This window comes from Falco biarmicus, chromosome W (assembly GCF_023638135.1).
Source record: "Falco biarmicus isolate bFalBia1 chromosome W, bFalBia1.pri, whole genome shotgun sequence".
NCBI lineage: Eukaryota > Metazoa > Chordata > Aves > Falconiformes > Falconidae > Falco > Falco biarmicus.
In genome coordinates, this window is record NC_079310.1 from 17,849,248 (window position 1) to 17,864,900 (window position 15,653).

The following is a 15,653-nucleotide window of genomic DNA, read 5'->3' on the forward strand; positions in this document are numbered from 1 at the left end:
AGTGATCTGAATGCAGGAGTTGAATGCACCGTTAGCAAGTTTGCTGATGATACAGAACTGGGAGGTGCTGTTGACTCTCTCAAAGGACAAGAGGCCTTGCAGGGGGATCTGGATAGATTGGAACATTCGGCAAACATAAGTGGCATGAAATTTAACAAGTCCAAATGCCAGATTCTGCACCTGGGATGGAGTAACACTAGGCACAAGTATAAATTGGGAAAGGAGTGGTTGGAGAGCAGCCCTGCAGAAAGGGATCTAGGGATGGTGGTTGGCAGTAGGCTCAATATGAGTCAGCAGTGTGCCCTGGCAGCCAAGAGGGAAAACCACATTCTGGGGTGCATCAAACACAGCATAACCAGCCAGTCAAAAGAGGTGATTATCCTGCTGTATTCATCATTGGTGCGGCCTCACCTTGAGTACTGTGTGCAGTTCAGGGCCACACAATTGAAGAAGGATACAAATGTACTTGAATCCGTCCAGAGGAAGGCAACAAAGGTGGTGAAAGGGCTGGAAGGCATGTCCTATGAGGAGCGGCTAAGGACTTTGGGCTTGTCTAGTTTGGAGAAAAGGAGGCTGAGGGGTGACCTCATTGCTCTCTACAGCTTCCTGAGGAGGGGAAGTGGAGAGGGAGGTGCTGAGCTCTTCTCCCTGGGATCCAGTGATAGCATGCATGGGAATGGTTCAAAGCTGCAAGAGGGGAGGTTCAGACTTGACATTAGGAAGCATGTCTTAACCGTGAAGGTGGTCAGACACTGGAACAGGCTTCCTAGAGAGGTGGTTGATGCCCCAAGCCTGTCAGTGTTCAAGAGGTATTTGGACAATGCCCTTAACATGCTTTAACTTTTGGTCAGCCCTGAATTGGTCAGGCAGTTGAACCAGATGATTGTTGTAGGTCCCTTTCCAATTGAAATATTCTATTCTACTCACATCTTATTTAAACATTCATGATACTTTCTCTGAGCCTCTTCAGAGCAAAGACCACTCGCCTTTTAAAGCTGATGCACTGAAGTCCCACCACTGGTCACATTCTTTGTTGTGTTCCACATGGTTAAAAAACAACTATTAATGTTACCAGGTACTTAGGATTCACATATTTTAAAGAATTGTTCATTTTCCACTTGCACAATAACGACGAGTTCAAAAGGGTCACTTGAAATAGTATCTCCATATTCCTTTAAATCCCTTGCAAGTAAAGGTTCCCAGATCTCAAAAGAAAGTCTTTAACCCATGCTACATGCTCTTTTGCACGAAGTATTGATCCCTATGCATGAAAGCTGGAAAAATACTACTAGTGAACAAATGAAGACTGATGGGTAATACTTGGTTCATAGCACACTGTAGAGAAACATCAGGAACATTCAAGTGCTATGCCTTTTTAAATCTATAGCAAAGTGATCCTTGAGACCATTATTTAAGTGGGTATCAAACTATTGTTCATCAAACCTGGACACAGCATTCCAGACTTTTTACTGAAATTATTTTTTGAAAGAGAGGCTTTAATGAATGCATATTTTCTATGTGTGGATTATCAGACTTCACATCTGAGTAATTATTCTGAAAATAAGTCCTTGAAGGCAGAAGATGGAGAAGACTACTAGAGTATCCATACTGCACTCATACTGATGTTTGTCTGGAAAAAGCTGAGAACCTGGTGATGCCAGATCCTGAGGAACATTCACACACTATTGCCAAATATTTTAAGAGGCCACAAGTTAAAATGTGTAAATGGAGAAGTCTTTTTTTATTATTTATTTAGTATGATCCTATTTACTACCTTCACATAAATCAAGTGTTTTCATGAAAATGGGATCAGACAAATTCACCCTGGAACCCTGGCTAAAGCTATCTTAGAATTGATAAGAATAATTTCAAGAATCTGTGTCTACAGCAGATTCAAAAAGGGAGAACTAGTCCCTTTAAAAGGATGATAAAGGACTGCCCAGAGTATTATATATAGTCTGTATGATTTAAGTACATACTAGAAGAACAATTTCTCTATAATGATTAAGATATAACAAAGAGGTAGTATTCCAAAGTGATTTTGTTAAGAATATGCATCATCAAATCAAAACAATTTTATTCTGTAAAGCAATAGGTCTTGTGGATTAAGGAGAACTGAGTGTTATGCCTGGACTATAGCATGGCTTTTTATATAGCTTCTCATAACAATTTCATTAACAAGCTGAGAAAGTATGGTCTAGGCAAAAATACCACAAGATTGCAGTATACCCTGTTGCAAAACTGTGTTCAGAGTATCAGTTGTTCTTGGTAAAAATGGATGAACGGAACATAGGTGAACAAGTGCAGCTTTCCAGAGCACTGTCTTGAGGATAGTAGTATAAAATATTTATCATTAATAACCTTTCATGTAACAGAATTAGAGAGTATTTTATTAATCTAAAGATCATAATGAGCTTTTGGTGTCAAGTGTTTGAGACCCACAACTGCTTTTAAAAAAATGAATCAAAATTTACAGTTTTTTTCACTAACTGGAATAACCTTCTGAAACAAAAAATATTCAGTAAGCAGCAGCACAAACTTTTTATTCAGCTGAGAAAGAGCAATTGTAACAACACGAGAGGAAGATAGATAAGCTCTATAGAAAGACAGCAATATGTTTATAACAGCTTGCAACACAAATCTAAGTTATCACCAAACAGCAGCTACATTCATATATGACAGTAGTATAATACAAGGTCACCTACAGTACTTTTCTGACTACTCATCCTTCTAAGTCTTCAAATAGTTGTATCACAACTTCAGGCCGTACAACATCAAGACAAATGCAGACCAATTAGAATTCAAATAAAAACAGAGACAAAAAAAAGCTCAGAAATTATTACTTATGTAAAGATGATAGAAAGAAACCATGCTGTTCAGTCTGTAGAAAGATTAGTGCAAGACACAATAACATTCTTTGATATGTGACTGCTATAAATAAAAATAAATAAATTGTGAATTGTTCTTCCTTGCCCACTGGAAAGAAGTCAAATAGTGTCATGTCTAACTGCAACAAAAATTATTCAGGCTAAGCATCAGAAGAAAAGCTTTCTAGCACTAAGAATGTGAACAGGTTGCATGGCAAGAGTAAGGAAACTCGATTACTGACATTTTAACAACAACAAAAAAAAGATGGCAGTTATTGGGATACTGGTACAGCTCATCCAACATGAGGGTAAGAAGATGGGAAGCCCCCAAGCCATTTCCTGCTGTATTTTCTAAAATCACAGAATCTTCCTCTGGAAATCTTCCCAAGTTTTGTACTAGATATAAAGAAATTATTACTTATTTTGATTAACAAACTATATTGACATTCATTTTCAAAGAGCATAGCTTAAAATTCAAACTTAAAAGGAATAGCATATGAGACAAAGAACATACATTTAGGAGGTTTTTCAGGACAGATTGTATTCACTTTCCACATACTCTTTCAATAATTTTCAGGGAAGAGTCCCACCATTTTTCTCCAGAGCTTCAAATGCCTCATGAAAAACCTAAGCTAGAACAGCCAAAGCTGAGAACTGCTGTATTCAGAAGAATCCCTGCATAAAAAGTTAAGACTTGAAGAAAGAAAAAGGAATTAATGTTTATTTTGGCCCTGTCAGAAAATATTTTGGAATAAATTTCTTCCACCTTTCTTTTGAAGGAGAGAGGGTGAGATGATAATTTTTCTTAACAAGTACCTTTGAAAGCACTGAAGTTTGTACTACAGATTTGAGAAGATTCCTAATTCTTCTTACTACCCTCTATATGTTCAAAGACCAAGTGTAGAAGAATGTCTCTGGAGGAGTCCTATAAATTCCTAAGAACATAAAAGTAATCTTTCCAAATTATTCAGAAAATAATCAAGTACCCATTAACAATCTCCGGAGGGAATATAACTTATTCTGGAAAAGAGTGCAAAATTATATGGTATCCTAAGGGTTATCGCTATTCCTTACAGATGTTTTCCCAGGAGTTTAGGAAACTATAGAAACAGGACTGTAAATATATGAAACACTTCTATTTGGAAAGCAATGGACTAAAAACATTGTGGAAGACTTTCCTTTCTCCATCTTTAGAAGTTGTCCTAAGTTAAAAAAACAATCATCTGATTCCATAGTGGGAAAGTAGAACAAATAGATAAAGGATTTTGATGAGTAATTGATCTTGGATAATGGATACCACAGAATATTTTGAGCTAAACAGAAGGAAAATACTTCATGTTAATTCTTCATAGATGAATTCATAGACATGTATTTTCTACGAAAGCCGATGAAGTAACAGATGACAACATGAAAGCAAAGCCACTATTCTGTTTGCATAGCTAAAAATATAAAATTTATATAAAAAAGAAAGGATAAAGACCAGCCTTATGGAAAAAACTTCAGCTGCCCTGGTACCTTTACTGGAACAGAAGCAAGGCAAAAATTTCTGTAACAGAGAAATTTTACTCCACTGAGTGAATAACAAACCAAAAGAACAAATATAATTTCTGTCATCTCTCAAATATTTGTCTGAGTTGCAAACAAAACTACTTCTTCCTCATTCAGATTCTGTCAATCAGACAGCTATCATTCAATCTTAAAGTAATTCAAGGCTGTACAATCACATTCTCCAAGTCTCCAGAAGTCCTTGCTACTTCCATGTCAGAAGTACAGAAACACAGTCTGTACCCATACCTTCGGTAATTGCCTCACATTTCTATGTTATATAAGAAAACTTAGATATTATAACATCCTTCTTGTGACCTTTCTCTGGATTGGTGATGTCTAGTGCCATTCTTTCTGTCCTCCCAAATAATTAAATATTTTGCCAAATTTTATTATCAAAGTTTGCAACTTGTCATCCAAACTTTCAAGGTCTAATAAGAGTAGCAACAAAAAGCTCAGTGTAGATACTTGCTGTTTGTTCACCACTGGAAAATTTATCAGCTTAACCAATTGCTTTCACTCCAAATCATAGGCCAAAAACTGTCAGGGATCACATATTCTAAGTAACACTGTAATTATCTACACCTCTTCAATATATTTCTAAAATGCAAGATTAGTGGAAGTAAATGTCTGGCAAGATTCTTGCAGTATCAAGAAATGGTTCTCTCAGTCAGAGTTCATTAATATCTTTAAGAAGGCAAAATGGTAGCACCATTAGTAACAGTATTTCAGTTGTGTGCTTTATCAATGAGAAAAGTAAGGCTAACATACAGGTAAATAAATCAAAAAACTCCTCTTTGTGCTAATGTTGAAATGTTACAATCCAAATTGTACAATCACAGATTGTTTTCAGTTTCTGAAAAGGTATCCCTTCAAAATGGGTTCTGAGACAACCAATTGAAACAGCAGCAACTTTAACCAAAAAAATAATTAAAATATTCTTCTGGCTGAAGTGGTAATCATATATGAGTGGAAGTAGCTTAGATTCACAATGCTGTTAAACTAATAAGCTCAACAAACATGGATTTTGTGTACTGAGTTAAAGACAACCAACCACATTTAGTCTTCGCCATTTAGACAAGTCTTACAAACAAGTCCTTTAGCACAAAGCCTCCTAAAATACTGATGCTGTTGGCATGCTATACATGTCCTTCTCGCTTGCATTTGAGTCACATTTCTTCTATCACCATTGAACACAGTATATGCCTACAGAAGATGAACCACTTACATCATTTAGCAGTCACAGGATCGCAGGATAATTCAGTTAAGAAGGGACCCTCAGGAGATCTTTAGCTGATCCTCACACTCAAAAAGCAGGGTGAACAAGGCCACATTATGCAGGGCTTTATCTAGCTTGGTCTTGAAAACCTCCAAGGAGGGAAAATGTACAGATTCTCTGGGCTTTTCCAATGTTTGACTGCCCTGATAGCAAAAAAGTTTTTCCTTATACCTAGTCAGAACTTCCCATTTCAAGTCCAGTCTCTCATCCTTCCTGTACAACACTATAAAAAGCCTGACTCAAGTGTTCCTGATAATCTCCTCATAGGTATGAGGAGACTGCTTTATGGTCATGTCTGTCCATTGTGTGTCATCCCATCCATCCTGCTGCCCCCCCCCCCCCCCCCCCTTTTATCCAGGCTGCACAAACCAAATACACTCACCTTCTCTAGAATCTCCCCCATCTCCTGTTCTACCTCTCCACCTAACCCAGGGGTCCTCAAACTACGGCCGCAGGCTGGATACGGCCCCCCAGGGTCCTCAATCCAGCCCCCAGTATTTACGGAACCCCCCCGCCGGGGGTTGGGGGGGGAAACCAAGCAGCCACAGATGACTGCCTGCCCCTTCATCCGTGCCGGCCTCCTGACCTAACCTGACCATCGAGAAAGACTTTATTTTGTTTCAGGACTAAAGAGAAGAAAGTACTGTTGCATCTTTTGACTACTGTCATGTAAATACATAAACACTGAAAACCTAAACTAACAGGAATATGCCCAAACCCCTACCTTGCTAAGTCTCATGTATCTCAGTCATTGCTTCTTAGGGATAATATTAAAAACAGCAGTATACATTCCAGATTTTAGCATAAAGAATTATTTTCTCAGTGGACTGACAGTTCACCCTATTCCTTCTGCACAGCTAAGGTTTTCAGGCTTCATTTACGCTACATCTATTGTATTAATTAAACTACTTTTATTTTCCCATTCTTGAAATTTGATGATTGCAATCAAGACAAACATTGCATTTTAAAACACTTTTGAGCTGGTTAAGCGTTTATTACTCATAATGCCGCCTTTAAACCATTTCTTATATAGAGCAACTGAAACCATTCTTATAAAGAATTTAATCCTCATACTGAAAAGGATTTAAATTTTTACTGTCATGCATGAATTTGAGCTTTGTTTTGAAGTATGATTAATCAATTTTTGGACCTTCAGAAATTTCTTCTGGATCAGGGCTCAAAATAATTTTGTAACCAAAACTTAATGACATACTATTTAGTACTACAGGAATACACAAGTTGGGAGAAATAAATACCTCTGTAAACTCTCTGTTCTTTGAAATTGGAAAAAAAATACATTGATATGTATGACTGCTAGACTACCTTTAAGTGTTCCGTCGCTTCCAGTTGGAGAACAGACTGACTGTGGTGACCTCAAGGAAAAAGATGCAGCATTCCTTATTGAAGGATCACCATCCTAAAGTGACAATGATAAAAAAATAACATTATGAACATGAATACTTGATAAAGACTGAAATTAGTACGTATACTGATAAAATGGACTGAATAAAGAAGCATACAACAAATATTAGAAAAATAATTATTTATATTAAAATCTTTGTAATTTAGACTGCTATTAGACTATTATATAGGCAACATTCCAGAGCACAGCCTTAAGAAGAATCTAGAATCAGAACATGCACACAAAAATAAATCTAGGTCTTCTAGCTAAATAAGCTCTTTTGGTCAACATTAAGATTCCATTTAGATTTTTTGCTATATGCACTCATAGTAAAGAGCTGAAAAACAGGAAAATGAACTCTATACAATACCAACTGGAAAAAATTGAGTATAAAAAGTAGGTTGTTTTTTTTTAAAACAAACTCGCCATTTTTTCACTTAACCTACCCTTAAAGTTTATTAGAATGCTATCTTACAGTTAAGTAAACTAAGACTTTGTATTTATAACCTCCAGCATACACACATCAGGACTGAACAAAATCTGTAGCACCCCCATTGCAGCAGCTGAGAAAAGTGGATGGCAATTACACACTCCCTCTGACAATGTTCAAACGGCCAATTTCCACATGCACAGCAGTAGACTAGCTACCATACACGTTATACCTTGTGAAGGTGTAGTTCATATTACTTAGGAAAAAGGAAAAAAGTTTTATATTTATGGACTGAAGGTGCTTACAAGGTAAATAATATAAATCCATAAGAAACCACATTTCATCATCCATAGGCACTTACAAAACAATTCTATTTGATTGGGGGTTTTCCCCTCCCACAGCAAAATGAATCTAAAACTCATGCTGTGCTATTAATTACACTTATTTTTGCAACAGCACTTGCAAAAAGACTTATTGCCTCACATGAGGAAAGCCTCATGCGCAAAGAAATATAACATTCAGATTCAATGCAATAAAAAGAACTATACCTTAAACGCACATGTGTTTTATTATTGCAAGTCAAAATGAATTAATTTCCTGATGTATGAGTTACTCATTTATTTAGTACATTGAAATTATGGAGCTATTTTTTTTTTTCAAAACTGACTTATCTTTGAATTGTAATAAATCTCAAAACCCCAAAAAATGGGGGGGGAGCTTAGTAACTTCTGAACATATATGTTTTATTAGGATGGGCGAGGTCCTCTACCCATGATTACCAAGGACACAGGCAAAGGCACCTTTTGTTAGATTAACTAAACAGACTATCTAGGTAGATGATCTATGATCTTTCAGGTACACATGCCATTCCTACCGTAGCTGACAAATTTTCAGAAGTACTCATTTACTGTCTCCTAGTTCAGAACTTCTAATAATGAAATGTAGGCATGTAGGCACGAACTTATATTCTAGGAATGTTTTCAAGTTTATCAAAAAATGGGTATATGTGCAGTGAGCCTTCAAGGGTATATACTTGCTGATTTTGTAAAATAATATATTGCAAATACACAATATCCTGTAACTATTCATAATTTTTAAAGCAAAAAATTCCTAAGAAAAATATTAAACATTTTAAGTTTTATGATATAATAATCCTCATTCATAGCTATCTATGCCAAAAGTGACATTGCTTCTGAAAAGGATGCAGCTTTATGTTTAAGCTTATTATTCACACATAGATGCAAAACTTTAATTAATCCAAATTATTCAAACTGTTTTCTCCATGATAGCTATTAAAATCAGCTTTAAAAGGTGTAATTACTTTTTACATTCAGTATTTCTCCAATCAAACCAAACAATGATGGCATGTTTTATGTTTTCATAGTCTGCCAGTTTTGAATGAGCTTCATTTTTAAGTTCTCATGAACTAGGATGTGGTTGCAATGTTTGGATCACAAAATTAGGGGTGAATATTTTTAAATACTTCCTCTTTAAACACTGTGAAATAAATTATCCTAATACTAAAGTTTTCCAAAAATCTTGTCTTAAAAACCCCCAAGATTCTCTTGAAAGTGTACCTTTAACATAGCTGGGGGATATAACATGTACACTTAGTGCCAAGAAAAGCTTCTTATTTAGAAGAATTAGCATTGCTGAAGCAGAGACTGAGAAAAACATCTGATGATTGTGTATTATGATAGATTCCTTCATTACAAAGCTTTCTTAAGATACTACTTCTTAGCTAATATTTTTAATGAGAATAATTCTTGCATAAAAAAAAAAGATGACTAATAAAACTAATAACGCTCTTGGAGTTCCAGTGTATTAATCCTGGTAAGGGATTTAGGGAGTCTGGTGTTAACAGTACACCTGTGGAATACAACACTTCATTTTTGCTTCCACAAGCTAATTTAGGATGACACACACACATGAAAAAAAGGCCTGCTTGCCAGCAGGTTTTAATGAAGTTTTATAACTACTGTTATGCCTACTGTTGTAGGCACCACTATGACTACGCTGTTCAAAGAGCTAAAGTCAAAAAATAAAAATGAAAATTAAGTGCTCTCCCCTTTAGAGCTGTTAGGAGACTATGTGCCAAACTTGTAAAGAATCCCAATATGCTTCATTCACAGGGTGTGATGCTCATTAAGAAGAAAATTAAGAAGTTCACAAAGCTGTAGGAGAAAGTTGCTGGTTTTTTCCTTTAGAATCAAGATTCCAGAAAGAATTTTTCCGACATGAACTAATCACTATGAAAAAATCATCTTATAAAGAAACCAGGCCATAAAAGCACATAATAAACCAGTAATAAACAGCATCAAAAGGAATTTTTGCCTTCAACAACACTACTATATTACCCAATAGGTTATTCAAATATGTCAAGTCTAATTGACAGTTATGGTAATCTTCATAAAGACAACTATATACCTCTTTAGAATCTAGTATTGTTTGCATCAACATATTGCTACAATAATTGCAGAGACACTACCATTTCTTTAAAATAAACTGAAATATGAGTAAAACTTTTTTACTTTTCATAATTTCATCAGAATCAATGTTACAAACTGTTCCAAAGAGAGATCTAGAAAAAAAAAACAAAACTCACACATTAAAGTCGCACAGTTGAGTATACACATCTGAAACCTAAATATATTTTCAGTGGTTTTATTCATCAACAACATAGTAAAATATCTGACTTCTAAAACAGCTAAACACATATTTGCTTTATCATCATAAACTGGTCTAGGTAACATACATCACTACTTAGCCTGTTCACCATCTGTAGGTAGTCTTCATTTGAGTCATGTCTAGAATTATCAGTATGATGATTAGCTGAATTTCCAGACAACTGACTTGAAACTTTATTTTCATGGAGATTCCTCATCCCAGCTGTGACAATGGGACTGGATACTGAAGCTGAAAAAAACAAAACAAAAAACCCTCAAACCTATATTGATATAATCACACATTTGTTAACTCTGAAAAATTTCACAGAAAACATCATAAGAATGGATATTAACGACTTGGATGTAAGAGGTCTGGAATCTGAACAGGAATCCAACTGTCTTGATTGAATTCTTTTGCCACAAATACCTTGAATAAAATTAGATATCTAAGATTTTAATTTTAGAGGGGATTTAAAACCTAAATTCCATGTACAGATTAGCCAAGGTTCTCTCCATGTCTATCCTAATTACAGTCAGTATCATATTCTTATAGCTTACAGAAAACTTTATTTTCCTCTATATAATTTGTATTTGCTACTCTTAGTAACTTCCAAGTTATTCATGAGACACACAACATTATATACAAAATAGCTATATAAATTCTAAGCACATTGCTAAACTTTAAAAACAGATGACTTAAAAGAATCCAATGAGAATTCCACTTACAAAAAAAAAATAAGCCTAGATATGTAATAGTGTTTATGTTGATCAAAACTGTTTTTACAAAAGGGAAGAACAAAGAAATCCATTCATTCTGAAGGTCATCTTTGCCAGTTACTAGCATACTTTGAGCATAATTCTAGCCAACATTGTCTAGTCTATACTACAAAGGTTTGGTAAGGCTAAATAAGATGGCAGCAAATCTTACATTACACTGGCAAAAATTAGGTTTTTACTAGTACAGATAAACAATTGCCATAGCTAACAAATAAAAGATTTTGGTTTGGTTTTATTTTTCTATTGTCATGTATATGTAACAACTATGCAAAATCAGTTTACATAGGGGAGGAGCAGTGTAACATAAACCTATATTTCACTATTTCTTCTTCCCTTTTTTTTTTAAAAAAAAAGTATACACTACCACTCTGTACAATTTGGAAAACAAAGCTTAAACATACCCCCAAAATTCCCTATCAACTCATGATTTGCATTAAGCATGTGACTCCTTCAAAGAAATTAGAGCTATGAAACATGCACATGAAGGTAAAGCTGACATGAGATAGGAGAATAAAAACAAACATCATAGACTCACCTTGCTGCATCTGAGGATGGGGTGTATAACTTGGAGGATGTGAATATGGCATATATCCTGCAGGACTTTGAGGAGCATATGGACTAGGCACTGGACTGTTCTGCTGTGCCAAAAATCTGTTACCAGAGCTTGTCTGTGGTGGCACAAACCGGCTAAAAGTAAAATTTTAGAAGTTTTTAAAAGTTGGAAATTTAGACAAATTTCTTATTTCTTTCGGAATATTATACCTGTGGAACATTGTAACTCCTGTGAGAGACAAAATTTGAACACAATCAAGAAACCCCTTCAAAACCAATATTTTAAGCTGTCAATACCTTCCAAACTTCAATTATTACTTCAGAACCACAGCTTGGGTACTGCATTAGTAAAAGTAAAGAACAGAATAAAAAGCATTCATAAGACCTCCACCTAGGGAAACAATAACAAATAATTATTAAAGTAAGATCTGCAGATTTACTAAAACAAGATATGCAATTTCCAAAAGTTAGTCCTAGAAGTTTGAATGAAAGTGACATCTAAGGTTTAATTATCATGTAACAACTAGCTCGCTAGGATTAACAAGAAGCCATCTACTCTAAATATGATTTTTCCAGTAAGATTTCAAAGAACTTCATCTAACAGAACTATATTGCTAAGATACAGGAATGTGATAGGCGGTCAGGTAGGACCTGACCCAAAGTCCACTGAATACAAATTATTCTTTCACTGGCTTTATCTTAGACTTATCCTAAAGATAGGAAGCCATAAAAATAAAACAGGTGTAGAGGGATTTTTAAAGGACCGAGGACATATGTTACCATTGTCCAGGTTGGACAACCCAGGCCTGTTAGTTGAAGCTGCAGAGCAGCTTTGAAGTGTCCTGGGAACAAGCAGCGTGAGAAAGAAAACAAGCTGTTTCAGAGTAAGATTGGGAAGAGACTAAAACGATTTGTTTAAAACTATTTGGCTGTAGCCAAAAAAAAAAAAAAATATATTGTGGAAATTGCAGGAGTAAACATGTTTGAGTGGTGAACTTGGTTTATGGTCTTGATGAATTTTTTACCCATTGGCCAAAGTATTTTTGACATCTTGCCTAGGACAAACATATGGGTGACATGGGCAAATATCACGGGAGTAACAGACTTTTGTCTAAGTCTGCAACAGGCAGACAACCCCTTTAGAACTTGTTTAATTGGTATTCCCCTGCAAGAGAATGAAACAAAAGTTGATGGGTTTTGGAATGTTAAAACAGTGGATCCGACTTCCAATCAGAATGGTACATGTATGAGTCCAAATGGGCAATATGTTTGGCCTTCTATGCGTAATGCAGCGTGGCAGAAGACGGTTATTGAGAATTTAAATCAGCCACATCATTTACCTTTGCAGGAGCTAGTCCTATTGGCTAGCGTTGTACCTGTTGAATATGTTAATGTAACTGCAACTGGTATGGCAGACTGTACCCACATGTCATCACCACTTCAGCCCGTGAATGGCACTGGAGTAATTTGGTTTGGTGACCCGTGGCAGTTATGGCTAACACGTCCAGGTGAACGGGGGTTTTATACAGGGTTTCAAAATCTAACCGGTTCACCTATTTGGTGAGAATTGAAAACTGGGGGTTTCCATATAGATGTATCAGGGGTTATCAGTTGCCACCAGGAGTCTTTCTGATATGTGGGGACAGAGCGTGGCCAGGGATTCCTTTGTATCCTGTTGGTGGACCATGTTATTTAGGGCGTTTGACTTTGTTTGCTCCACATATGAAAGACTTATTGAAATTGACTCAACAATCTCACAGATCACGGAGGACACTGCGCACCTTTGATGAAACATGTAATGACCGAGTCTATCTACATTCCGTAACAGCAAATGTCCTAGCCTCCATATTTATGCCGGGGGCAATGGCAGCATCAAATGCTAAGAATATACGAAGGTTAGCGTGCTGGGGAGAGAAACAATTTAATCTTACGTCAAAGATTTTAAAGTTCATTATTGCTTGATGTAGATAATGTTAGGCATGATACGTTACAGAACAGAGCTGCAATAGATTTTTTTGTTATTAGCACATGGACACGGTTGTGAGGATTTTGAAGGGATGTGTTTTGTGAACCTTTCCGATCATTCCATATCGATGCACAAGAAGTTGTCACAACTGCAGGGAAACATGAAGCTTATTCTTGCTGATGACAATCCCTTCGATGAATGGTTGAGAGGATTGGGCATAACAGGATGGTTAAAGACATTATTGATGGAAGGAATATGCTTTGTTATAATCATTGTTGCAATGTTTTTAATTTTTTAGCTGTTTATTTTCTTGTGTGAAGAAAGGTTTAATATCTATTGTGAATCAGACATGGGTTGTCCAAAAAGAAAAAGGATGATAGGTAGAGGGATTTTTAAAGGCCCAAGGACATATGTTACCATTGTCCGGGTTGGACAACTCAGGCCTGTTAGTTGAAGCTGCAGAGCAACTTTGAATTGTCCTGGGAACAAGCAGTGTGAGAAAGAAAACAAGCTGTGCACAAACAAGAAGCCAGGTGCAGAGCAAGTCCTGGGAACTGCGAAATCAACACACTCTCATCGGCACACTCTGATAAGACACCTGCAGCATGCTCACCGATCAGTGACACGGACCCCCACGTGGCCAGAGACTTTTATCCAATCACCTTTGTGTAAAGTCTTGTGAGCGGTCGGTTTAAGTTATAAATATGACCTGTTTGTTTAATAAAGTGAGCACGGCATGTAGCCATATTGGTGTGATTGTCGTGACTTGGCCGACCCTCTTCGAATAGGCTTGTGACGATAAATGTACATTATAACCTACATTCTTATATGAGCTTTTAAAAATAAAAATAAACCAAATACTTCAGAAAGTACAATATATGCTTTCACAACCCTCAGTTCTAGATAGCAACTCTGTGAAGGTAAGCTTCCATAGAAAGAAATAGCAAAGTATATGTATATAACACAAGGATTTCAAGACGACTTAGCACATTGTAATATTCACAATTGAAAAAAAACCACCCACCTTCTTCAATATCACTTTTAGATATAAAAGTAAGAAAGCGTACTTTTTTGTGCAGATACCAAGCATTTCATTTGCCAAGACAATTACACTAACTTGAAGTGAAAAAAGTTTATTTTAATAATGATATCTAATAACTGGAGATGAAATCTGTTAAAGCCCAGTAATTGGGTTGAAACTACATGCAGAACTCTTTCCTTTAGTCCAGAGTTTTTTATTATATTTAAATAGGCCTGGATTATAGGTACATCTTAATTGCCAACACTCAAAGTTTAAAATAGAATCAGAAAGTTGATGAGGAAGCTGCTGGAACTGTGGCCCAAATTACTGGGCCTATGGTTCTCTGAGTGGCCTATTGTATAACTGTTACAGCAGTACTCCATGCTTTTACAAGCCTTCTTTCCCACCCTCCTGTCACATTGGTACTGTTATACATGCTGGAACACAGCCTCTTCTCTCCTATCTTCCCGCCACCAGACTCAGCCTCTGCCACAGGTAAAGAACAGCTAGAGGGGTGGCAGGAGGCAGGGGGATTCCTTAAGTAGGAAAGAAAGTTTGACAAAAATTATGTGAAGGAGAGAGAGCAGGGAATCATGACTAGTCAGAACACAAAGATTAACTTGCTAACAAAAAGATGTTTCTTTGGCAGCTGAAGAAACTCACCCTGCTGTCAGACAAATGCAAAATTTGTCTTGACACCGATCATCTTCCATTCACATACTTGCAACAAGAATTGACTATCATTGTAGGAAGAATTTGCAGTTCGCTGCCCATCCCACCCCATTTGAAAGAAAACATTACCTGGAAGGGCTATGTGAGATAGTGGTTTGTTGATAACTGGAAGATGCAGGACTACCTCGCATGGAATTCTGAGAAATATTAAACTGGGACATCATCATCCCTATTAAGAAGAAGATAGCAGCATTACTTTACACGCACTTCCTTTTTAATCAATGAAGTCTCTTATTTCAGAAATTATTATATACAAGGAAATTATAAACTTTACAGACATTAACATCTTCTACCTACAACTGTTAGAAAACATTAAAAAAAGATGAAGTCCATGTAAAGTGTCCATTTTACACCATGACATAAAAAGAGTGTTCCCTAAAGCAGTATTAATTCAGTTATAAATATCAACAGTAGTT

The 15,653-nt window shown here is 36.2% G+C and overlaps 1 protein-coding gene across 8 annotated transcripts in view; it reads right to left on the minus strand.

Moving 5' to 3' along the window:
* The window catches only part of LOC130141959 (nipped-B-like protein), a 167,648-nt gene that overhangs the window by 81,785 nt on the left and 70,210 nt on the right, over positions 1–15,653 (minus strand). For all 8 annotated transcript variants that reach the window (XM_056323291.1, XM_056323293.1, XM_056323289.1 and 5 more), the window contains 4 exons: positions 15,307–15,406; positions 11,502–11,653; positions 10,279–10,439; positions 7,015–7,108 (listed from right to left, as the gene is read on the minus strand). In XM_056323291.1, the coding sequence (XP_056179266.1) occupies positions 7,015–7,108; positions 10,279–10,439; positions 11,502–11,653; positions 15,307–15,406 (507 nt within the window). The remainder of the gene's footprint in view (positions 1–7,014; positions 7,109–10,278; positions 10,440–11,501; positions 11,654–15,306; positions 15,407–15,653) is intronic.